Source organism: Manis javanica, chromosome 11 (genome assembly GCF_040802235.1).
Source record: "Manis javanica isolate MJ-LG chromosome 11, MJ_LKY, whole genome shotgun sequence".
Lineage (NCBI taxonomy): Eukaryota > Metazoa > Chordata > Mammalia > Pholidota > Manidae > Manis > Manis javanica.
In genome coordinates this window covers 114,998,591-115,025,416 of record NC_133166.1, presented here as the reverse complement: position 1 = coordinate 115,025,416, position 26,826 = coordinate 114,998,591, and the positions used below count along the sequence as shown (strand labels likewise).

At 38.1% G+C, this 26,826-nt stretch overlaps 1 protein-coding gene and 1 pseudogene across 1 annotated transcript in view; one reads left to right on the top strand and one right to left on the bottom strand.

The window, feature by feature from the left end:
- Positions 1-26,826, top strand: part of TOP6BL (TOP6B like initiator of meiotic double strand breaks) — an 87,074-nt gene that overhangs the window by 41,118 nt on the left and 19,130 nt on the right. The window contains exons 11-13 of the mRNA XM_073217515.1: positions 2,999-3,120; positions 4,523-4,633; positions 6,263-6,361. Of these exons, the coding sequence (XP_073073616.1) occupies positions 2,999-3,120; positions 4,523-4,633; positions 6,263-6,361 (332 nt within the window). The remainder of the gene's footprint in view (positions 1-2,998; positions 3,121-4,522; positions 4,634-6,262; positions 6,362-26,826) is intronic.
- Positions 3,553-4,036, bottom strand: LOC108399820 (small ribosomal subunit protein eS10-like; annotated as a pseudogene).

The window sequence follows — 26,826 nt, the reverse complement described above, 5'->3', positions numbered from 1 at the left end:
CCAATTAAAAAATGAGCAGAGGAACTGAACAGACAGTTCTCTAAAAAAGAAATACAGATGGCCAACAGACACATGAAAAGATGCTCCACATTGCTAATTATCAGAGAAATGCAAATTAAAACTACAATGAGGTATTACCTCACACCAGTAAGGATAGCTGTCATCTAAAAGACAAACAACAACAAATATTGGCGAGGCTGTGGAGAAAGGGGAACCCTCCTACGCTGCTGGTGGGAATGTAAATTAGTTCAACCATTGTGGAAAGCAGTATGGAGGTTCATCAAAATGCTCAAAACAGACCTACCATTTGACCCAGGAATTCCACTCCTAGGAATTTACTCTAAGAACGCAGCAATCAAGTTTGAGAAAGACAGATGCACCCCTATGTTTATCGCAGCACTATTTACAATAGCCAAGAATTGGAAGCAACCTAAATGTCCATCAGTAGATGAATGGATAAAGAAGACGTGGTACATATACACAATGGAATACTACTCAGCCATAAGAAGTGGAAAAATCCTACCATTTGCAGCAACACGGATGGAGCTGGAGAGTATTATGCTCAGTGAAATAAGCCAAGCGGAGAAAGAGAAATACCAAATGATTTCACTCATCTGAGGAGTATAAGAACAAAGGAAAAACTGAAGGAACAAAACAGCAGTGGAATTACAGAACCCAAAAATGGACTAACAGGTACCAAAGGGAAAGGAACTGGGGAGGATGGGTGGGCAGGGAGGGATAAGGTGGGGGGGGAGAAGAAGGGGGGTATTAAGATTGGCATGCATGGCGGGGAGGGAGAAAGGGGAGGGTGGGCTCTACAACACAGAGAGGACAAGTAGTGATTCTACAACATTTTGCTAACCTGATGGACAGTAACCGTAATGTTGTTTTTAGGGGGGACCTGATATAGGGAAGAGCATAGTAAACATAGTATTCTTCATGTAAGTGTAGATTAAAGATTAAAAAAAGAAAGAAAGAAAGAAAGAAAGAAAGAAAGAAAGAAAGAAAGAAAGAAAGAAAAGGGGGATTACTCCTTGATAGGATAAAACTATTGGTAAATCAAAGATCAACACATGCTTTAAATATCCTTAATGTTGATCACTTAAAGGGTGTCAGATGATCAGCTATGGAGGTACTCTTTTCTGATAATATTCCTTTCTCTTAATAAAAAAAAAAAAAAAAGCAGTTCCTGTGTGCTGACCTCCAATGAGTTCTGCACAGTGGTATAGAGGGCATGTCAAAGTGTGGGCAAAGGGTCTGTTTGTTTCTATGCAGAAGATCAAGGCCTAGCTTGGATACCCAGAAAATGAACTAAGATACGATATGAGGAGGAGCTTCCGGCATCAGCACTCTCTGGAGGACTTGTGCCGGGGGATGATCATCAAAAAGCCTCCACAGGGATCCGGGCGATGCTGCGGTTGTGGCTGCATCCACCCCACCATTTCCTGGACTTGCCATTGGAATGAAGAGGAGATGTCCAGGCTGGCATGTGCATACAGTGAGACAACGAATTTGACCGGATCTGTACTGTTGGAACTCAACCAGGAGTTGGGAGGGGTGCAAGTTGTAGCTCTCCAAAATCTCATGACTATAGACTATCTACGGTTAAAAGAACATATGGGATGTGAACAGATCCCAGAAATGGGTTGCTTTAATTTGTCTGATTTCTCTCAGACTGTTCAAGTACAGTTGGACAATATCCATCATATCATAGACAAATTTTCACAAATGCCTAGGGTGCCTAAATGGTTTTCTTGGCTTCACTGGAGATGGATGGTAATTATAGATTTGCTTTGTTTATGTCACCGTATTCCTATTATGTTAATATGTGAGCACGAGTTAGTTAGTAGTTTAAAACCTATACATGCTTAAGTTACTCTACAAGAAGATATGTCAAAGAAATAATCAATCCTCCCATGTTTCCTTCCATATGCTACATCTATAGCTTTTCTTCTTTCTTCCTAATTACAACCCTTAAATAGAATTCGTGCCTCGTATCGAATTTACCGAGTATCATAATTCCTCCAAGTGGTAAAGATACCTCGAGACAAGTGCTGGGCATAGAAGCCACAGGGCATAAATCTGCAAAGAAGTAAAAAAGCTAATCTTTTCAAACAATATGGCATCTCTCTCACTTACCAACTTTACATTTCCCTGTATGGCCCCGGAAGATGACTGGTTAGCCAGAGACGGGTAAGATTCCTCAAGGGAGGAACAACCTAAGACAGGCACAGTCGCAGGGGGGCCATCAGGTGAGAAATTGGGGATCAACAGAGGTGAGGCTCAGAACCTCACCCCCCCTGTTTTGAGAGAAATCTTCTGCATCCGTGGATGTTTTGCTGCCCTTGTCTAGCTTGGATTAATACTTAGTCCATAGGCACACACCTGATCATCTACATTTGCCCTCTTACAGCACTAAACTATGTTTTCTACCTTTATCTTGCATCTACCTACCACTTCAGCATTTTATTAAAAATAAAAATAATAATAATAATAAAGGGAGAAATGTGGGATCCACATATAAATCAAGTATAAAAATCAAATGAATATTCATATTTGACCTGATTGTTTATAGTTCATAATGCGTGATCAAAACCGAAAGTTTCTGTGATGAATGCCCTTGTACTGTTCACCATGTAAGAACTTATTCACTATGTAAGAATTCGTTCACCATGTAAGAACTTGTTCGTTATGCTTCAGAAGATTGGAGACCGACGAGAATTAGGCTTGAGATGGATTAATGATTGTGCATTGAGCACTGACCCCCCTATACAGAATTTTATTGTTGTTAACAACCATTTGATCAATAAATATGAGAGATGCCCTCTCAAAAAAAAAAAATTTCCACAGAGAAAAAAAAAATGTAATTATTCGGGCATAGGCAGCAGTGGCCTCTTCCAAGAGGCCTCTTCCCTATTCCCAGCCCTGGCCACAGCACGTGAACAGCAGTGTTGAAGTAATTCTCTCTCAAGGCTACCAACATTCTCCTTCCCCTCAGGAGTCCACACTTTGCTCACCACTCGTTTCAGTGCCATCCTCATGGAGAGCCACAGCGTGGTGCAAGATTCTGTCCAGGGTGCCGTGGATCAGGCCTTGGAGCAGTATCACCAGGCTGCGAAGGTAATAAGAAGTCCACAGCTCCCTCTCTCCTACTTTCTCTAAGAAAAACATAGCGTGAGTATATGGTAGACAGGGCCTTAGAGCCGTTCCTCTCTCCTTCCTTTCCTCTTTTGTCACCTGGGCTGATCTTGTACATTGCATCGAGCCTAGGAATTCAAGCTTCAATTTAGATGGGTTACTGTAACCAGCTTGCTTATTAGCCTTACCTCCTAGTAGGTGGGTTTGAGTACGTAAGGTCAGAATAATAGAGAAAAGTGACTGGTGGTGTGCCTCTTCCTTATCTACATCTCTCTCCTCCCCCACACACTTCTGAAGTTTCACTAAATACTACTGCTTCACTAAATCTTAACATCCTTCCCCCATTTCCTAATGCTTTTTTTCCTTAGATTTTTTTCTGGCTTTGGGTATATTCAACACAAACACTCTCCAACTTTACTGAGGTGGCTGACCACATCCATGACCAAATCCGTCTCTAAACTGGAATTCGGTTGCTGACCCAGACCCAGCTTCAGCATTCTTGTAGGCACCAGGGCACACAGCGCTTCATCTGTAGGTGCCTGTCAGCCTCTCCTTGCATGGGTCTTGCAGGTCCAGACCTTTGGGCCATCACCTTCCAGTCTCAGTATGGCTGCAGCACAGGGTGGCGGGCACTATCTCAGGGCAGGGAGAGGTAGTCATAGAGATACTGGATACCCTCATAGGTAAGGTACCAGTAGAAATGTCTCCAGGAAAACTGCTCCTTCACATAGCCTTGTGATTTGGGAGACTACATGGCCTTCATGACATGAAGATTGGGCACATTCTTCTCTGCCATTTCGGGGTGTTTAGGCATGTAGACATCTTCCTTGGCCACTGTCACTCCCTCCTTAAAAAGGAGTTCATAGATGGAAATCTGATTCTTCTTGGGCATCAACATTTTGGTGGCTGCTATGTCCAGGACCTGGGCTGAAAAGGTCACTTTCTCTTCTTACCTGGCTTTCTGAATTCCTCCATCCTGAGTACTTCTAGTAATACAATTCTCACTTCATATGCCCCCCTTTGAGGGAAAAAACAACTATGCTAAGAGAACAAAGCTTAGAGCTTTTTATTTTTAAATAGTAAGTTTACCTTTTTATTTCCCAATGTCTTACTGTTTGTCTTTTGTGAATGTGTCTGTGTCCATAAGCCATCTCTATGAAAGGAGAGAACTTTTTTTTTATTAAGGTGGAGAGAAAATTTTTATTTATTTCAATCCCTAAATGTCTTCTTTATGTCATGATCTCAGTAAGTATTATTGGTAGAGGGGGAAGAATTGTTGAAATTCTGCTCTGACTGAAATCTTTGGTCCCTTTGGGATTCTCTGAAGCAGCAACTTGGGATTATTATAAACTGCCATCTCCCCCTACTTAATTATATTCTCTAGGCTCATCAGAAACTGCAGGCCTCGCTCTCAGTGGCTGTGAATTCCATCATGAGTATTGTGACTGGAAGCACCAGCAGCAGCTTCCGAACAGTCTGTCTCCAGGCCCTTCAAGTTAGTAGGAGATTGGGGATGCTTAGAAATGCCATTTAATGATATTTTGCTACCTATCTTGGTAATATGTACAGTGCTCTTAGAAATAGCATTTCATTTGATCCCACTGTGATCCTACAAAGTACCAGGCTTGTCATAAGCGTTTTAAGAAATATTTTTTGAATGGATAATGGTGTGTGTACTCTTTTATAAAAGAGAAAACAAGTTATGTAAAATTTCTGCTTCCCTTAGGTCACACAGTTAGTTATGAGCAGGAGTGAGTTAGAATTAGATCATGATTCCCAATTCCAGATGAAGAATGTTCTGTTACCTCAAGGTGCCAGAATACATTGGAAATAACTGAGCAACCCTAAGTATTACATGTATTTGGCAGTACGGAATAGTGTAACAAGTTTTGGCATAGAGGCTTGAATTCAAATTTTGGCTTGCTTTCTTGCTAGCTATGTGGAGTTAGGGCTGCCCTTAACTTCTCTGAGCTTCATCTATAAATTAGAAAAAATAATAGTACCTCGCATGGTAACTATGAGGGTGAGGGCTAAATGTGAATGTGTATAGCACATGGTAGCATCTCAGTAAATGTTAGTTTCTCTCCTTTCTCTTAGGAATGTGTGCTGACCACTTGGTATTATCAGTGGGGTAACATATTCCATGTTTATTGCTTTATTTTTTTGTGCTTTTTTCTTGAAAAGATAGTATAAAAATCTTAATTAACAAACTTTATCACTGTAATTTTTAATTTTTGCATATTATAAATATTATGTGGTTATATCCAAAATATATAATCATATATAATTTGATATTTTACTGTGTTTCAGCAGTCTTCAATTTATATTGGTTACCCAGTATTCCACTGTGTTGGTTTAATCTATTTTAATGAACCATTTCCCTAATTAGATATTTAAGTTATTAATATTCTTTTTTGCCAATATACTGACAAATGCCTTTATGTGCTATCTTGCTTCTTTTGAATTATTTCCTAGAATAAATTTCTGTAAGTGGAGTTACTGGGTCAGGTCAGAGATCTCTTTATAATCTAGTGCATTTTATCATAGCTTGAACTTTCTGGGTCATGTGGATAGCACAGTGAAGAACACTATACTGGCAATCCTAGGGTCAGCTCTAACTTTCATACTGACTAGCTATGAGATCTTGAGTGGGCCACTGTTTTGAATTGCAGTTTTCTCATCTAGTGTGTTATATTAGGTGATTACTCTGGTCCTGTTTAACTCTGATAACCTACAATTCTGTATTAAAAAGTTGAGGCTATTACCCATTACTTACAGATATAAATTATATTATCTTGTTTTCTTCCTCCATAAAAGACTTTGTTGAGGAGAAGTTCTTTTATCAGTCTTAACTAATATAAGTGGTTCAGTGGTTGTTCCAAGCTGCTGTCTTGGAACTTGTTTTAGAGGAGAGTAGTTTATATAATTCCATATATGCCACATATCCCAGGCTTTCTCTCTGCTTTTGTTCACTGGAACTGAGGAAACTCCTAAAAACGTGAGAGATGTCAGTGGTTTGTCTTCCTATTTGTCTCGTCCTCTCCCCACATAAACTTCTTATGGGTACTTCCCCTTTGGTTGCCAGTACTGAAACTCAACTTGTTCTGTCTCTGGCCCATTTTAGGCAGCTGACACACAGGAGTTTGGGATCAAACTGCACAAATCATTTTATGAGATTACCCAGCCCCGATTTCTTCATCATTGCTCATGTGAGGTGAAGCAGGTAAGTATAAATCACTTATTACTTACTTTGGTGAAAATCTTCCATATTGATGTATGGGAACCCTGAATACATGATGGGTAGGTGACAGATTGCTTTGGATTGCACAATTTGAGGTTAGCCTTTCACCAAAGAAGGCTGTGGTTTAGAAAAACTTTATAGAACACAGTATGATATAGGGGTAAACAGCACGGTTAGATGTTGCTTGAGTTTCATTTTTGCCACTAACTAGTTTGGATTTTATTGTGGAAGCTGTTTAACATTTCTAAGTCTCAGTTTTCTTATCAGTAATATAGTGAATGATGCATACCTAAAATGATTGTTGTGAGGTTTGAGTAAGATTATATATATAAAGTGCTAAGCACATAGCTACTCTTATAATGGCAGCAATATGATAGAATTCTTATGTTTAGTTTTGCCTAATCAGAAACACTTTTATCTATGCACACGTTTGGATGCTGGAGATATAGAGTTGTACTCGTTAAGGTCTTTACCCTCAAGGAGGTCAAATAGCTTCATCTGGTTTTGTGATGACAGGCTCTTCTAATGATTAAAGAGAAATCAGAGCTTGGGAAATTCTGTGTACCTCCAGATTCCAGGTATAGCTGGCAGTAGTATTCCAACTGAAGCTTACTTTTCTGGATTTCTTGGCTCCAATCAGTAGGATTGACTTTCTGGAACTAAAGTATAGTATGAGTAAATAAAAGAGAAAAAGAGTGAAATTATTATGCACTGGCTTCTGGACAAGGTGGAGTAACAGGGACCACATTTACCCTCTTGCCTGAAATAAAATATCTGGACACAACATATGAAACAATGGTTCTTAAGACATTGGACATGAACAAATTGGACAGTCATTCCTGAGAGGTAGAAAAGAAATGAAATGAACCCTCTGAGTACCCTATCATAGTGCCTAGAGAGAGTACAGAAGCCATGGAACAAGGAAGGAACTGTATGCAAAGCCTAGTGGTCACCCTGAGTTGAACAGGTGAAGCTGGGAATCCAGGGATGCCAAGGCAGCTGAAGTTTTCAGGGCAGAGTACCAGAGAAGAGAGAGCTGCACACAGAAAGAATTCTGGAGATCTTCAGGAGTTTCCCCTCTAGTATTCAGTTGAGTACTGATCAGCTCATTCATGTGAAGAAACTCGGCAGGTAAAGAACCACACAGAAGGATTTGAGGGAACAATATAGAGAGCTTACACAGAGCTAAGATGTGAGGATAGGGCTGGGAATAGGGCTAGGGCTCTTCCCATAAACCAGAGAGAAAAGCCTTACAATTTGTGGGTCATCAGGTAGAATACTAAGAAGAGCCTTGCCTCAGCTATGGAGAAAAATTAAACCTACAATAAACCCTCCTCTGGTCCTGCCTAACAAAGCTTAAAAGCAGAAGCAAGACCTAAAAAGATCAAGCTGTTTCCAAGGAATTCAATGGCACCACAGAACAAAGTTCAGAAAGGTTTAGAAGACTACAAAAACATCCAGGACTCACCAAGGTAAAATTCACAGTGCCTTATTACATTCAATAAAAAATTACTAGGCATGCTAAGAAGCAGGAAAATACAACCCACAATGGGATGTTTTGTTGCCCTTGTCTAGCTTGGATTAATACTTAGTCTATAGGCACAGACCTGATCATCTACATTTGCCCTCTTAAGGCACTAAATTGTGTTTTCTACCTTTATCTTGCATCTACCTACCACTTCAGCATTTTATTTAAAAATAATAATAATAATAAGGGAGAAATGTGGGATTCACATATAAATCAAGTATAAAAATCAAATGAATAATCATATCTGACTTGATTGTTTATAGTTCATGATGCGTGATCAAAACTGAAAGTTTCTGTGGTATGACTGCCCTTGCACTGTTCACCATGTAAGAATTTATTCACTATGTAAGAACTTGGTCACCATGTAAGAACTTGTTCGTTATGCTTCAGAAGATTGGAGACTGTTGAGAATTAGGCTTGGGATTGATTAATGATTGTGCATTGAGTCCCCTGTACAAAATTTTATTGTTGTTAACAACCATTTGATCAATAAATAGGAGAGATGCCCTCTCAAAAAAAAAAATACAACCCACAATGAAAAGAAAACTCAATTAATTTATCATTTAATGATACTAATCCAGAGCTGACACAGAAGATAGAATTAGTAGACAAAGATATTAAAACAGTTACTATTATAAGTGTATTCCTTATGTTCAGGAAGCTAGAGGAAAGATTAAAGATAGTAGGAATGTGAAATGTATAAAAAAGACCCCCAAAAAACTTTAAAGATGAAAACTATGATGTGTCTGAGGTGAAGATTACACTGTTTAGTATTAATGGTACATTCGACACTTAAGGGAAAACATATCAGTAGAAGCTGAAACAAAACACAGAAAAAAACAACAAAAAAATAGAGCATCAAGGATCTGTGATTTATGGAATGACTTCAAGTGGCCTAGTATATGTGTGATTGGAGAATCTGAAGATTTGATTGATGAAATCTACACACCCCAAAGATCCAAGAATCTTAACAATCCCGTAAGCCTAAGAAACATGAAACTACACTAAGGCACATAATAATTAAGTTGGTTAAAATCAGTCATAAGGAGAAAATCTTAGAAGTAAACAAAGGAAAAATAAAACTTGTTAATGTACAGGGAAACAAAGATAAGGATTACAGCAATTTCTCATCAGAAATGGTGTAAGCTAGAAGAAAACATCTTTATTCTACTGGGGAAAAAGCCCTATTAACCTAGAATTCTTCACCCCCCAAAAAAATCTTTAAAAACAAGATGAAATAACTACTTTTACTGACATACAAGAGATGAAAGAATTCATTATCAGCTGACAAGAAATGTAAAAGGAAGTCCCTCAAGCAGAATACTACCAGATGGAAACCTGAATCTACACAAAGGAATGAAGAGTACTGAAATGATAACTACATAGATAAATATAAAGAACTTTTTCTCTTTATTTAAATATCTTTAAGGCATAATTAACCTCTTACAGCAAAAATAGTAATAATGTATTATGAGATTCATAACCTATATATAAATAGAATATATGACAATAGCACAAAGATCAGGAAGAGAGAAATGGAAATATACTGTTGAAAGGACTTAAAACTATATATGGGGTGCTATAATATTATTTGAAGGTAGACTGATAAGTTAAAGATGAGAGGAACCATCAAAATAACATAACAAGGAATTATAGTACATAGAATATATAGAGTATATCTCCAAGAGAGGAGATAAAATGGAACCATAAAAAATATTCAACCCTCAAGAGACTAAGAAGACAAGACATAGACTGAGAAAATATTTGCAAAAGGCCCATCTGATTCAAGGGCTATTACCCAGATTACACAAAGAACTCTTATTTAAAGCTCAAAAACAACAACAAAAAACAGTTACAAAGTGGGCCAAGGACTTTAACAGACACCTCATCAAAGAAAACACAGATAGCAAATAAGCACGTGAAAAGATGCTCCATATTATATGTCATTAGGGAAATGCAAATTAAAACAATGAGATACCACTACACACCTGCTAGAATGGCCAAAATCCAGAACACTGACAACACCAAATGCTGACAAAGATGTGGAACAATATGAACTCTCACTAGTTGATAGGAATGCAAAATTGTACAGCCACTTTGAAAGACAGTTTGGCAGTTTCTCACCAAACTAATCATACTTTTACTATGTTAGCCCATAATCATGTTCCTTGGTATTTTATCCAAAGGAGCAAAAACTTACATCCATGCAAAAATCTGCACACAGATGTTTTTATCAGCTTTCTTCATAATTGCCAAAACTTGGAAACAACCAAGATGTCCTTCAGTAGGTAAATGGAAAAACTGGTACATCCCAATGATGGAATGTTTTTTAGCAATAAAAAGAAGTGAGCCATCAAGCCGTGAAAAGACTTTGAAGAAACATAGATGCATATCACTAAATAAAAGAAGCCAATCTGAAAAGGCTATATACTGTATGATTCCAAGTATATGACATTCTGGAAAAGGCAAAGCTATGGAGACAGTAAAAAGATCAGTGGTTGCCACGTGTTGGGGGAAGAAGGAATGAATAGGTGGGGCAGAGGACTTTAAGGGAAATAAAACTGCTTTGTATGATACTATAATGGTGGATATGTATCATTATATATCTGTCCAACCCCATTGAATATAAACCACCAAGAGTGAACCCTAATGTAAACTGTGGACTTTGGATGATAATGATGTGTCAGTGCAGGTTTATCAGTTGTAACAAATGGACCACCTGGTGGGAGATGTTGATAATGGGAGAGGTTATGCGTGTATAGGGGCAGGTAGTGTATGGGAGTACTCTGTACCTTCTGCTCAATTTTACTATGAACTTAAAACTGCTCTAAAAAATATCTATTCTTTTTACTTTTTTATTGATATATAGTCTTATTTTAGTTTCAACTTATACAACACTTGAACAACAACTGTGTTTCAACAATTACCGATATTATTAAATCCTTAGCCCCACTAGTGCAGTTACTATCTGTCAATATAGATGTTACAGAATCACTGGCCGTATTCTCCATGCTGTACTACTATCCCTGTGACCAACCTACATTATAATTGAGAATTTTTGTGCCCCTTTATCCCCCTCCCACTCCCATCCCACCCACCCCAAGCCCTCCCCCATAGTAATCACCAGTCCCTTCTCAGAGTCTCTGAGCCTACTGTTGTTCTGTTTCTTGTTTTGCTTTGTTTTTGTATTTTGCAAATAAATGAAATGATATGGCATTGGTCTTTCTCTGCCTGGCTTATTTCACTGAGCATAATACTCTCTAGATCCATTCATGCTGATGCAAATGGCAGGATTTCTTTTCTTTTTATGGCTGAGTAATATTTCATAGTGTATATGTACATTTTCTTTATCCATTTATCTATTGATGGACAGTTGGGCTGCTTCCATATCTTGGCTGTTGTAAATAATGCAACAGTGAATATAGAGGTGCATATATCTTTTTGGATCAGGGATTTTGTTTTCTTCAGGTAAATTCCTAGACGTGGAATTACTGGGTCATACGGTATTTCCATTTTTAGTTTTTTGAAGAACCTCCATACACAGTGGCTGCACCAGTTGACATTCCCACCCACAGTGTAGGAGGGTTCCCTTTTCTCCACATCCTTGCCAACACTTGTTATTTCTTGTCTTTTGGATAATGGCCATTCTGACTGGTGTGAGGTGATATCTTATTGTGGTTTTAATTTGCATTTCCCTGATGATTAGCGATGTAGAACATCTTGTCATGTGCCTGTTGGCCATCTCTATTTCTTCTTTGGAAAAATGTCTCTTCAGGTCCTCTGCCCATTTTTAAATTGGGTTTCTTGGTTTTTTTTGGTGTTGAGGCATGTGAGCTCTATATGTATTTTGGATGTTAACCCCTTTTCACATAAATCATTTACAAATATATTCTCCCATACTATAAGTTGCCTTTTTGTTCTGCTGATGGTGTCCTTTGCTGTCCAGAAGATTTTTAGCTTGATGTAATCTCACTTGTTCATTTTCATTTTGTCTCCCTTGCCTGAGGAGATGTGTCAGGAAAAAACTGCTCATGCTCATATTCAAGAGATTTTTGCCTATTTTCTTTTCTTCTAAGAGTTTTATGGTTTCATGACTTACATTTAGGTCTTTGATCCATTTCAAGTTTACTTTTGTGTATGGAGTTAGACAGTAATTCAATTTCATTCATTTACACATAGCTGTCCATTTTTCCTAACACCAGTTGTTGAAGAGCTAGCTGTCTTTTCCCCATTGTATATTCATGGCTTCTTTATCATATATTAATTGACCATGTATGCGGGTTTATATCTGGGCTCTCCTATTCCATTGATCTGTGGGATCTGTTCTTGTTCCAGTACCATACCGTTTTGATCACTAGCTTTGTAGTGTAGCTTGAAGCCAGGGAGTGTAATACCCACCCCCTGCCCCCAGCTTTGTTCTTCTTTCTCAGGATTGCTTTGGCTATTTGGGGTCTTTTGTGGTTTCATATGAATTTTGGAACTATTTGTTCAAGTTCATTGAAAAATGTTGGAATTTTGATAGGGATTGCATTGAATCTGTAAATTGCTTTGGACAGGATGTCATTTAGACAATATTAATTCTTCCTATCCATAAGCATGGTATAGATTTCCCACTTATTTGTGTCTTCTTTAATTTCTCTCATGAGTGTCTTAGAGTTTTCAGAGTACAGGTCTCTCAACTCTTTCATTAGGTTTATTCCTAGGTATTTTATTCTTTTTGATGCAATTGTAAATGGCATTGTTTTCTTGATTTCTCTTTCTGTTGATTTGGTTTGTTGTTAGTATATAGGAAAGCAAAATATTTCTGTGTATTAATTTTATATCCTGCAACTTTTCTGAATCCATTTATTCTTAACAGTTTTTTGGTGGAGTCTTTAGGGTTTTCTACATATAATTCATGTCATCTGCATATAGTGACAGTTCAACTTCTTCCTTACCAATTTGGATGCCTTTTATCTCTTTGGGTTGTCTGATTGCTGTGACTAGGACCTCCAGTACTATATTGAATAAAAGTGGTGAGAGTGGACATCCTTGTCTTGTTCCTGATCTTAGAGAAAAAGCTTTTAGTTTTTTACCATTCAGTATGATGTTAGCTGTGGGCTTGTCATATATGGCCTTTATTGTGTTGAGGTATATACTCTCTATTCCCATTTTGTTGAGAGTTTTTATTGTGAATGGATGTTGAATTTTGTCAAATGTCTTTTCAGTATCTATTGAGATGATCATGTGGTTTTTATCCTTTTTGTTAATATGGTGTGGTATATGATAATGATTGATTTACAAATATTATACCATCCTTGCATCCCTGGAATAAATCCCACTTGGTTGTGATGGATGATCCTTTTGACATATTTTTAAATTTGGTTTGCTAATACTTCATTGAGGATTTTTGCATCTTGTGTTCATCAGGGATATTGGTCTATAATTTTCTTTTTTGTAGTGTCTTTGCCTGGTTTTGGTATGAAAGTGATTCTGGTCTCATAGAATGAGTTTGGAAGTATTCCCTCCTCTTCTGCTTTTTAGAATACTTTAAGGAGGATAGGTATTAGTTCTTCTTTCAATGTTTGGTAGAATTCAGCTGTGAAGCCATCAGGTCCTGGCATTTTCGGGAGGGTATTTTTTTATTACTAATTCAATTTCCTTGCTTAATTGGTCTGTTCAGATTTTCTGGAAGGTTGTATTTTTCTAGGAAGTTGTCCATTTCTTCTAGGTTGTTCAGTTTATTGACATTTAATTTTTCATAGTATACACTAGTAATTTTGTATGTCTGTGGTATTCATTGTGACTACTCCTTCATTTCTGATTTTATTTGTGTACTCTCTTTTTTTCTTGATAAGTTTGGCTAGGGACTTACCTATTTTATTTATTTTCTCAAAGACCCAGCTCTGTTTAATTAAATTTTTCTATTGTTTTGTTTTTTTCTATATTATTATTTCTGCTCTGATCTTTATTAAGTCCCTCCTTCTACTAACTTTGGTTTTCATTTATTCTTCTTTTTCTAGTTTCTTAAATTGTGAGTTTAGACTATTTATTTGGGATTGTTCTTTTGCTATGTACTTCCCTCTTAGAACAGCCTTTGTGGCATCCCACAAATATTAGACTGTTGTATTTTTGTTTTCATTTGTCTCCATATATAGCTTTTTTTCTTTTTTAATTTGATCATTGATCCATTGATTATTTAGGAGCATGTTGTTTAGCCTCCACATGTTTGTAGGTTTTATTTTCTTTGGGTAATTTATTTCTAGTTTCATACCATTGTGGTCTGAGAAGTTGCTTGATAGAATTTCAATCTTTCTGAATTTATTGAGGTTCTTTTTGTGGTCTAGTATGTGATCTGTTCTGGAGAACATTCCATGTATACTTGAGAAAAATCTGTATCCTGCTGCTTTTGGGTGGAGTGTTCTGTAGATGTCTGTTAAGTCCATCTGATCTAATGTATTGTTCAGTGCCCCTGTTTCCTTATGTGTGTTCTGTCTGGTTGATATGTCTATTGATGTGAGTGGTGTGTTAAAGTCTCCTATGATGAATGTTTTGTAATATGTTACCTCCTTTAATTCTGTTAATATTTGTTTCACATATTTAGGTGCCCCTGTGTTGGGTGTGTAGATATTTTTAATGGTTATATCTTCTTGTTGGACTGATCCCTTTATCATTATGTAGTGTCCCTCTTTGTCTCTTATTATCAGACAAATATAATATATTTGTCTGATATAAGTACTGCTACTTCTGCCTTTTTCTCCGTGTTGTTTGCATGAAGTATCTTCTTCCATCCCTTCACTTTTAGCCTGTGTATGTCTTTGGGTCTGAAATGAGTCTCTTGTAAGCAGTATAGAGATAGGTCTTGTTTCTTTTTCCATTTTGCCACTCTGTTTTTTGATTGGTGCATTCAGTCCATTTACATTTAAGGTAATTATTGATAGGTATGTACTTACTGCCATTTTGTTAATTGTTTTCTGTTTGTTTTTATAGTTTCTTTCTGTTCCTTTCTTCCTCTCTTATACTCATCTCTTGTTATTTGATGGTTTTTTTTAATGTTGTGGTTGGATTTATCTCTTTTAATTTTTTGTGTATGTATCATAGGCTTTAGGGTTGTGGCCACCAAGGGTTCCAAGGATAGCTTCCTGACTATATAACAGTCTATATTGATTTGCTGATTGCTCTATTTCAAACACAATCTAAAAGTTCTTTTTTCTTCTTCCTCTTCTACACTTTATGTATTAGATGTCATAATCAAAACTATTTAACCTTAGGAAAATTTCCATCTACAGCAATCCCTTTACCATATCCTGTAATGCTGGTTTTGTTGTTATAAATTCTTTAAACTTTGCTTATCTGGAAATTGTTTAATCCCTGTTTCAAACTTAAATGATAATCTTGCTGGGTAGAGGATTCTTGGCTGAAGGTCCTTCTGTTTCAGTATGTTAAATATTTCATGCCATTCCCTTTTGGTCTGTAAAGTTTCTGCTGAGAAGTCTGCTGTTAAGCCCGATGGGGTTTCCCTTGTAAGTAATCTTTTCTCTCTCCAGTCACTTTCAATTCTCTCTTATCTTTCATCTCTGCCATTTTAATTATTATATGTTGTGGTGGTGTTTTCCTGTGGTTCCTTTTCTTAGGGACTCTGTGCCTCCATGTCCTGAATGTCTATTGCCTTCCCCAGATTGGGGAAGGTTTCAACAATTATTTCCTCAAAGAGGCTTTCTATCCATTGTCTCTCTCTCTCTCCCATCCTTTTGATACCCCTATTCGAATATTGTTTCGTTTGGATTGATTACACAGCTCTCTTATTCTTTCATTGCTAGAGATCCTTTTTTTCTCTCTGGTCCTCATCTTTGCTGTGTTCCTGTTCTCTAATTTCCATCTCATTGTCTACTATACTTGTACAATCTATTGTTCATATCCTCCATTTTGTGTTTCATTTCAGTTACTGAAATCATCAGCTCTTGTATCTCTTTGTTGAAGTCCTCCCTGAGATCTTTAATATATTTCTGCAGATCAGTGAGGATATTTATGACTTTAACTTTGAAATATTTATCAAGAAGATTGATGATCCCCATTTCATTTAGCCTTCCTTCTGGTATCTCATCCTATAGTTTTGTTTGGAACATATTCTTCTGCCTCCTCATTTTGTCAGGCTTTCTGTGTTACTTCCTTTGTATTAATGGATCTGCTATGCTTCCTGATGAGAAAGTAATGGCTTTATGAAGAAGGTGTCCTGTGGTGCCCAGGAGCTAAGGACTCTTTCTTCTTCAGTGCCTGCTTCTTTGCTGTGAAGCCCCAATTGCTGTTGTTGGGCATGTGCAGGGTCACCTTTCTATCTGTCTGATGGCAGTGGTTTATCTCAGCTGAGGCCAGTGGTTTGCCTCAGCTGGACCTATGTGATCAGAGTAGTGGTTTCTGCTGGGATAGCTGTAGGCAAGGCCACCCTCTGCCTGCCCTGCAGCAATGGCAAAGCTACTGGGTTAACAATGTGGGCTGGGTGGTTGTAGGGCAAGTTGGACAATGGCAGAGTGCATGGGCTCCCTGTGGTGGCACGTCCTCTCATTGCAGAGCCCTCAGGTGCTTGGCAGTGGGAGTGAGCCCCACGGTGGGAGGTTGCCCAGGCACACAGCAGTTGGGTGCTAGAGGCCGCTGCAGGGGTGGTACACTGCAAGGGTGTGGGTGCCCTGAGTTGAGCATGGTAGAAGGGCCCTTGGGTCACAATGGCCATGCAACATGCATTTTTGGGGGCCCACGGGGGAGGCTGCATGCTTGCACACACGGCATCGGGTATGTGGGTGAGCAGTGGTAATAAGTCGCATGGTGGAAGGGCCAGCCAGCAGTGAGGCAGCTAGCTGCACCACAGCCCTATGCAGCTGCTGCAGCAATGTGTTCTGCAGGCGCCCCCTAGCAGAAGTGAGGATGGCAGCACCTGGCTTGGCCACCCATGGGGAGGATTTTGGAGCTGGCTCCTGCAGGCGTCTCCCCAGTTGGGCTGAAACAGGACCGTGGAAGCTGGGAGAGTTTCCTTGTGCCTGCCAGGCAGCAAAGTCAGATGCTGCTGGGCTGAGTGGGCTCGCGCATTGGCCCACAGGGGGGCACCTTGGGGATGAGCCACCAGCAAGGGGGATGGATCACCTGGGGCTCCTGAGACTGCTCTGCCTGCTATGCTAAGGTTGGGCTGGGCGGGTATTGTCCACCTGCACTTCTACAGAGACAGCCCCATCCAACCCTTACCCCTCTAACTCCCTTCCCACTGCTTGCAAGTCTTTGAAACTGCTGCCTCTGTGTTGGGTCTTGGTGGGACCAGCGGAGTATGCTTGTCCGCCACAGGTGGCTGGTGTCTCAGTCTCCCAAAGTGCCCCAACTCTCTCTGGTGTCCAGCCCCACTGTTCACCAGAACCCAATGCAATGTGGACTTATGTTCCTGTAGCAGACCTCCAGAGTCAGGTGTGCAGAGTTCCTGGGCACCTGTCCCCTCCCCACTCCTTTCCTCTTCCTCCTGCCTTTGGGCTGGGATGGGGGAAGGGTTGGGGTCCCACTTGGTCATGGCTCTGCCACTTTACCCTTTACTTTGTGGTTTTTTTCTTCCCCATGTGTAGTCCCCCCACAATTCTGCAGTCTTTAGTTCATTTTCAGGTTTAGTTGTATTTGCTGTAGTTGCTTCCTTTGTGTGTGTGTAGGGTGGGGGAAGGAGGTTTCCATCTTCTCTTCCTACTCCACAATCTTGAGGCTCCCCCTCAGGTTCATCAATAAGGCCTATTAAAAAAAATAAACAAAAGCAGAAAAAGAGAAGAAAGAAGAAAAGAACAAAGAACAGGTGAGACCAATAGAAAACAATTAGCCAGATGATATATTTAAAACCCAGCAATATCAATTATCATATTAAATGTAAACAGTCTAAACAACCCAATTAAAAGACAGAAGTTGTTAAACTGAATAAAGAAGCAAGAGCCAACTATATGCTGTATATAAAAATCCCACTTTAAGATAAAGACAGAAATAGACTAAAAGTTAAAAGGATAGGAAAAGATATACTATGTTTATACTAATAAAAAGAGACCTGAAGACACCATAACAGTATCAGACAAGGTAGACTTCAAATAAAGAACATTATCGGGGAAGAATAGGGTAATTTCTTACTGTTGAATCCAGTACAATATAATGGAGACAATAAGTCCTAACTAATTCATGAAACTTTTTAGAAAACTTTAAAATACATGAAGCAGAACTAATAGAATTATAAGGAGAAATAGATAAATCCACAATATATTTGGGGATTTCAATATACTTCTCTCAGTAACTGATAGAACATGTAGACAGAAAATCAGTAAATCTATAGAAGTCTTGAATAACATTAACTAACTTGACCTATTACTTATGAAACACTGTGCCCAATCACAGCAGAATATACATTCTTTTCAAGTACACAAAGGCCATTTAGAAGATAGACCATTTAATGATAAACTGCATTTAGCAAAATGAGCCATTAAATACATCTCAATAAATTTAAAAGGATCCAGTTCATACAAAGTACAGTATTTTTTTACCACAATAGAATTAAAGTAAAATCTAGAACAGAAAATATCTAGAAAATTCCAAATTATTGGAAAGTAAATGACACACTTATAAGTACCCTATGGGTCAAACACAAAATCAAAAAAGAAATTAGAAAATAATTTAAATAATTAGAAATTACTTTAATAATAATTTATTTAATAATCTAATAATTATTTAGTAAAAATAATAGAAAATAATTTAAAATGGAAATGCAAATTATCAAAATTTCTGAATGTAGCTAATGCAGTATTTAGAGGGAAAAGTGCTTGTGTTAGAAAAGAAAAAGGTCTCAAATCAATGATCTCAACTTCTAATTTAAACTAGGACAAGGAGAGCAAATTAAACACAAATGAAAGAAATGAAATATGAATATACATGCTGAAAAAATTAGCAAAGTCATGCAACTATTTAGTCCCACCAATGCTTTGAAAACCTTTGAGAATTGGTGAGGTATTCACCATTTTTCTTTTGAAAAAATAGGCCTATGTAATTTAGTTAATTACTAACATTATACAACAAATAAAATATTTCTTTAGACTATGATACTCAAATGAAAGATGATTTTTCAAAGCTTGTTCTACAAGTGATTTAGAATTATAAAGGCACAACTGTCATAGGTCAATTCTATTAATGATGTCAGCTGAGTTTTTAAATTGCTTGTGAATGATATAAACATACTTTGTTCAAATGCAATTGATAGACACACATTTATATCATATAAGAAAAATCATTTATTATATATTGCATTGTAATGTAGAACAATATTGGTTCATAAAGGTGAAGTTTATTATAACGGCAAGCATATATAACTGCAAATTCTGTTGCAGAAGGTATCAAACTATCTTTTTCTCAAAATTGAAAGGAATGTCTACAGTATTTCAATACAATACAGCAAATAAATAACTCTTAAAAGTAAAAAAAAAATGAAATAAAATAGGATTGAAGTGGGTAAAATAGAAAACAGAAAAACAGTAGAGAGAAGTTAATGAAAACTTAAAGGTGACTCACTGAAAATATTAATAAAATTGATAAACATTTAGCCAGACTAATCAGTGTAAAAATACTGAAGACACAAATTGTCACTATCAGAAATTAGGTGGCATCATATATTAAAAGGATTATCAGGGAATATTATAAACAAGTTTACTTCAGTAAATTTGACAAACCTGGATTAAATGAACAAATTCCTTGAAAGACATAAATTACCAAAGTTCACTCAAAAAGGAAAAGCTCCATATACCTGGTAGTTCTATGTCTATTAAAGAAATTGAATATTTAGTTAAAAATTTATTAAAGAGGAGGAGGAGGAGGCAATATGGTGGCATGAGAAGGACAGCAGAAATCTCCAAAAACATATATATTTTTGAAAATACAACAAATACAACTATTCCTAAAAGAGAAACCAGAAGACAACAGCCAGGCTACATCTACATCTGTGAGAACCCAGCACCTCATGAAGGGGGTAAGATACCAGCTGCGGCCTGGTGGGACCCGAGTGCCCCTCACCCCAGCTCCCGGCAGGAGGAGAGGAGTTGGAGCGGGGCCGGAGAGGGAGCCCAGGACTGCTGAACACCCAGCCCTAGACATCTGCACTGGGAGCGCAGACACACAGTGCGTGGTGTGCTGGACACTAGGGAAACGGGACAGTAAAACCTGCGAGCAGGTCCCAGCAGCCAGTGCCCCTGGGACAAAAGAAAAGCAAGTGCTTTTTGAAAGTCTTAAAGGTACAGGGGCCTCACAGCTGGACAGACGCATCCCGGCGCAATCAGCCCAGCAGAAGGGAATTCTGGGGAACTCCGGGTGCCCTAACTCCTGGGCAGCAGCACAGCTTGGAGGCCCCTCACGGCGATAAACAGCCTCCCACCCATTCCCCCTCCGCCATAGTGGAGTAGCAGCCTGAGGCCGGCCACGTCCACAGCAACCGCAGAGCTTAACTCCACGGTGGTCAGGCAAGAATCAGAGACCCCGTCTACACGCAACTGTCCAGCAGAATCCACTAGAAGTCACTATTCTCCCAGGAAAGGAAGGCCAGGAGCAAGTGGAAAGGATCTTGGTTCTCCCAGCTGACATGCGCCAACTGCTTACGACTACCTCTGTTGCCATGAAAAGGCAGAAGAATTTGATACAGACCAGGCTAACCCAGACATCCTCCCCTGAGAGGGAATCTGAGGAGATAGATTTAACCAATATTCCTGAAAAAGAATTCAAAATAAAGGTCATAACCATGCTGATGGAGCTGCAGAGAAATATGCAAGAGCTAGTGGGTAAAATAGGGAGGGAGAATACAGAAATAAAACAATCTTTGGAAGGACTAAAGAGCAGACTGGATGAGATGCAAGAGGCCATTAATGGAATAGAAATCATAGAACAGGAATGCATAGAAGCTGACGCAGAGAGAGATAAAAGGATCTCCAGGAAAGAAAGAATATTAAGAGAACTGTGTGACCAATCCAAACGGAATAATATCTGCATTATAGGGGTACCAGAAGAAGAAGAGAGAAAAAGGGATAGAAAGTGTCTTTGAAGAAATAATTCCTGAAAACTTAGCCAAACTGGGGAAGGAAACAGCCTCTCAGACCACCGAAGCACACAGAACTCCCAACAGAAGGGACCGAAGGAGGATAACACCATGACATGTAATAATTAAAATGGCAAAGATCAAGGACAAGGACAAAGTATTAAAGGCAGCCAGACAGGGGAAAAAGGGTCACCTACAAAGGAAAACCCATCAGGTTATCATCAGACTTATCAACAGAAACCTTACAGGCCAGAAGAGAATGGCATGATATATTTAATGCAATGAAATAGAAGGGCCTTGAACCAAGGATACTGTATCCAGCACAACTATCATTTAAATATGAAGGAGGGATTAAACAATTCCCAGACAAGCAAAAGTTGAGGGAATTTGCCTCCCACAAACCTACAGGGTATTTTAGAGGGACTGCTCTAGATAGAAGCACTCCTAAGGCTAAATAGATGTCACCAGAGAAAATAAAATCACAGCAAACAAAGCGGAACAATCAAATACTAACTAAAGGCAAAAAATAAAATCAACTACCCACAAAAGCAGTCAAAGGAAACACAAAAGAGCAAAAACAAAAACAAAAACAAAAAAACACCTAACATAGAAAGAATGGAGGAGGAGGAATAAGAAGGGAGAGAAATAAAGAATTATCAGACTGTGTTCATAATAGCTCAATAAGTGAGTTAAGTTAGACAGTAAGATAGTAAAGAAGCTAACCTTGAACCTTTGGTAACCACAAACTTAAAGCCTGCAATGGCAATAAGTACATATCTTTCAATAATCACCCTAAATGTAAATGGACTGAATGCACCAATCAAAAGACGCAGAGTAATAGAATGGATAAAAAAGCAAGACCCATCTATATGCTGCTTACAAGAGACTCACCTCAAACCCAAAGACATGCACAGACTAAAAGTCAAGGGATGAAAAAAGATATTTCATGCAAACAACAAGGGGAAAAAAGCAGGAGTTGCAGTACTAGTATCAGACAAAATAGACTTCAAAACAAAGAAGGTAACAAGAGATAAAGAAGGACATTACATAATGATAAAGGGCTCAGTCCAACAAGAGGATATAACCATTCTAAATATATATGCACCCACTACAGGAGCACAAACATATGTGGAACAAATACTAACAGAATTAAAGGGGGAAATACAATGCAATGCATTCATTTTAGGAGACTTCAACACACCACTCACTCCAAAGGACAGATCCACCAAACAGAAAATAAGTAAGTACACAGAGGCACTGAACAACACACTAGAACAGATGGACCTAATAGGCATCTATAGAACTCTACATCCAAAAGCAACAGGATACACATTCTTCTCAAGTGCGCATGGAACGTTCTCCAGAATAGACCACATACTGGGCCACAAAAAGAGCCTCAGTAAATTCCAAAAGATTGGAATTCTATCAACCAACTTTTCAGACCACAAAGGTATAAAACTAGAAATAAATTGTTCAAAGAAAGCAAAAATGCTCACAAACACATGGAGGCTTAACAACATGCTTCTAAATAATCAGTGGATCAATGACCAAATTAAAATAGAGATCAAGCAATATATGGAAACAAATGACAACAACAACACAAAGCCCCAACTTCTGTGGGACGCAGCAAAAGCAGTCTTAAGAGGAAAGTATATACAAATCCAGACATATTAAAGAAGGAAGAAAAATCCCAAATGAATAGTATATAGACACAATTATCAAAATCAGAAAAAGAAGAATAAATTAGGCCTAAAGTCAGCAGACGGAGGGACATAGTAAAAATCAGAGAAGAAATAAATAAAATTGAGAAGAATAAAACAAGAGAAAAAATCAACGAAACCAAGAGCTGGTTCTTTGAGAAAATAAACAAAATTGATAAGCCCCTGGCCAGACTTATAAAAAGAAAAAGAGAATCTACACACATCAACAGAATCAGAAACAAGAAAGGAAAAATTACGATGGACCCCACAGAAATACAAAGAATTATTAGAGAATACTACAAAAAACTATATGCTAACAAGCTGGAAAACCTAGAAGAAATGGACAACTTCCTAGAAAAATACAACCTTCCAAGACTGACCAAGGAAGAAACAAAATCTAAATAGACCAATTACCATTACCAGCAATGAAATTGAAGCAGTAATAAAAAAACTACCCAAGAGCAAAACTCCCAGGCCAGATTGATTTACCGTGGAGTTTTATCAGACATACAGAGAAGACATAATACCCATAAGTTTTCCAAAAAATAGAAGAAGAGGGAATACTTCCAGACTCATTCTATGAAGCCAGCATCACCCTAATACCAAAATCAGACAAAGACACCACCAAAAAAGAAAATTACAGACCAATATCCCTGATGAACATAGATGCAAGAATATTCAACAAAATATTAGCAAACCGAATTCAAAAATACATCAAGAGGATCATACACCATGACCAAGTGGGATTCATCCCAGGGATGCAAGGATGGTACAACATTCGAAAATCCATCAACATCATCCACCACATCAACAAAAAGGACAAAAATCACATGATCATCTCCATAGAAGCTGAAAAAGCATTTGACAAAATTCAGCATCCATTCATGATAAAAACTCTCAGCAAAATGGGTATAGAGGGCAAGTACCTCAAGATAATAAAGGCCATATATGACAAACCCACAGCCAACATCTTACTGAACAGCGAGAAGCTGAAAGCTTTTCCTCTAAGATCGGGAACAAGACAGGGATGCCCACACTCCCCACTGTTATTCAACATAGTACTGGAGGTCCTAGCCATGGCAATTAGACAAACCAAAGAAATACAAAGAATCCAGATCGGTAAAGAAGAAGTCAAACTGTCCCTATTTGCAGATGACATAATATTGTACATAAAAAACCCTAAAGACTCCACTCCAAAAAATACTAGAACTGATGCTGGAATACAGCAAAGTTTCAGGATACAAAATTAATACACAGAAATCTGAGGCTTTCCTATACACTAACAATGAACTAGTAGAAAGAGAAACCAGGAAAATAATTTCATTCACAAATGCATCAAAAAGAATAAAATACCTAGGAATAAACCTAACCAAGGAAGTGAAAAACCTATACCCCGAAAACTACAAGACACTCTTAAGAGAAATTAAAGAGGACACTAACAGATGGAAACTCATCCCATGCTCTTGGCTAGGAAGAATTAATATCGTCAAAATGGCCATCCTGCCTAAAGCAATTTACAGATTCAATGCAATCCCTATCAAAATACCAACAGCATTCTTCAAAGAACTGGAACAAATAGTTCTAAAATTCATATGGAACCACCAAAAACCCTGAATAGCCAAAGCAATCCTGAGAAGGAAGAATAAAGTGGGGGGGATCTCGCTCCTCAACTTCAAGCTCTACTACAAAGCCATAGTAATCAAGACAATTTGGTACTGGGACAAGAACAGAGTCACAGACCAGTGGAACAAAATAGTCTCCAGACATTAACCCAAACATATATGGTCAATTAATATACGATAAAGGAGCCATGGACATACAATGGGAAAATGACAGCCTCTTCAACAGTTGGTGTTGGCAAAACTGGACAGCTACATGTAAGAGAATGAAACTGGATCATTGTCTAACCCCGTACACAAAAGTAAATTTGAAATGAATCAAAGACCTGAATGTAAATCATGAGACCATAAAACTCTTAGAAAAAGTATAGGCAAAAATTTCTTGGACATAAACATGACTGACTTCTTCATGAACATATCTCCCTGGACAAGGGAAACAAAAGCAAAAATGGACAAGTGGGACTATATCAAGCTGAGAAGCTTCTGTACAGCAAAGGACACCATCAGTAGAACAAAAAGGCATCCTACAGTATGGAGAATATATTCATAAATGACAGATCCAAAAAGGGTTGACATCCAAAGTATATAAAGAGCTCACGCACCTCAACAAACAAAAAAAATGAACAATCTAACTAAAAAATGGGCAGAGGAGCTGAACAGACAGTTCTCCAAAGAAGAAATTCAGATGGCCAACAGACACATGAAAATATGCTCCACGTCACTAGTCATCAGAGAAATGCAAATTAAAACCACAATGTGATATCACCTCACACCAATAAGGATTGCCACCATCCAAAAGACAAACAACAACAAATGTTGGTGAGTTTGTGGAGAAAGTGGAACCTTCCTACACTGCTGGTGGGAATGTAAATTAGTTCAACCATTGTGGAAAGCAGTATGGAGGTTCCTCAAAAAGCTCAGAGTAAAAATATCATTTGACCCAGGAATCCCATTTCTAGGAATTTACCCTAAGAATGCAGCAGCCCAGTTTGAAAAAGACAGATGCACCCCTATGTTTATCGCAGCACTATTTACAATAGCCAAGAAATGGAAGCAACCTAAATGTCCATCAGTAGATGAATGGATAAAGAAGATGTGGTACATATACACAATGGAATATTATTCAGCCATAAAAAGAAAACAAATCCTACCATTTGCAACAACATGAATGGAGCTAGAGGGTATTATGCTCAGTGAAATAAACCAGGTGGAGAAAAACAAGTACCAAATGATTTCACTCATCTGTGGAGTATAAGAACAAAGGAAAAACTGAAGGAACAAAACAGCAGCGGAATCACAGAACCTAAGAAAGGACTAACAGTTACCAAAGGGAAAGGGACTGGGGAGGATGGGTGGGAAGGGAGGGGAAGGGGAGGGAAGAAGAAAGGGGGCCTTATGATTAGCATGTATAATGTGGGGGGGGCACAGGGAGGGCTGTACAACACAGAGAAGACAAGTAATGATTTTACAGCATCTTACTATGCTGATGGACAGTGACTAATGGGGTATGTGGGGGGGACTTGGTGAAGGGGGGGAGTCTGGCAAACATAATGTTCTTCATGTAATTGTAGATTAATGATACCAAAAAACTATTAAAGAAATTGAATATTGAAAAGATTTGAAAAACTCTCAAAACTCAACAAAACAACCCAATTTTTCAAGTGGGCAAAAGATTTGAACATACATTTCACCAAAGAAGATACACAAACAGCAAGTAAACATACAAGAAATATGCTCAATGTCATTAATCATTAGGGAAATGCAAATCAAAACCACAATGAGATACCACGTCATACCTCATTACAAGGACACGGGGAAACTGAAACTTTTATGCCCTATTTGTAGGAATGAGAAATGGTACAAGCACTTGGAGAACAGTTTGACGGTTTCTTAAAATGTTAAATATATATTTATCATAGGACCTGGCCATTCTATTCCTAGGTATTTACTCAAGAGAAATGAAAGCATGTGTCCACACAAAAATTTATACACTAATGTTGTGGCATCTCTGCCACACATCTGTGATAGCCAAAACCTGGAAACAACCCAGTGTCAACAGGTAAATGGATAAAGAAATGGTATAGCTTTCAATGGAATACTACTTAGCAATAAAAAGAATGTGCTATTGATATACACAAAAGCATGGTAAATCTCTGAATAGCCATGCTGAATGAAAAAAAAACCAAAAAGAAGGATACATATTGTTTAATTCCACTTACATAAAATTCTAAAAATGCCAACTAATCTATAATTACACATTAGTGGTTGCTTGAAGATGGAGTGACTATGAAGGTCAGAGGAGACTTTTGAGGAATATATTCATTATTTACCTTTTGATGGTTTCACAAATATGTATGTGTCAAAACTTTGGAAATTGTACACTCTATCTGCAGTATAGTATATGTGCACAAATTAAAGCTCAATAAAATAGTAATAAAAAAATAGATACTTTCTGAGAGAATAACAGTCTCTAACACCTCTTCTGCTTCTTCTCTCCCTTTCCTCTTTTTTTGCCTAATTAGACAGGGAAGTTTAGGTGTCCAGGC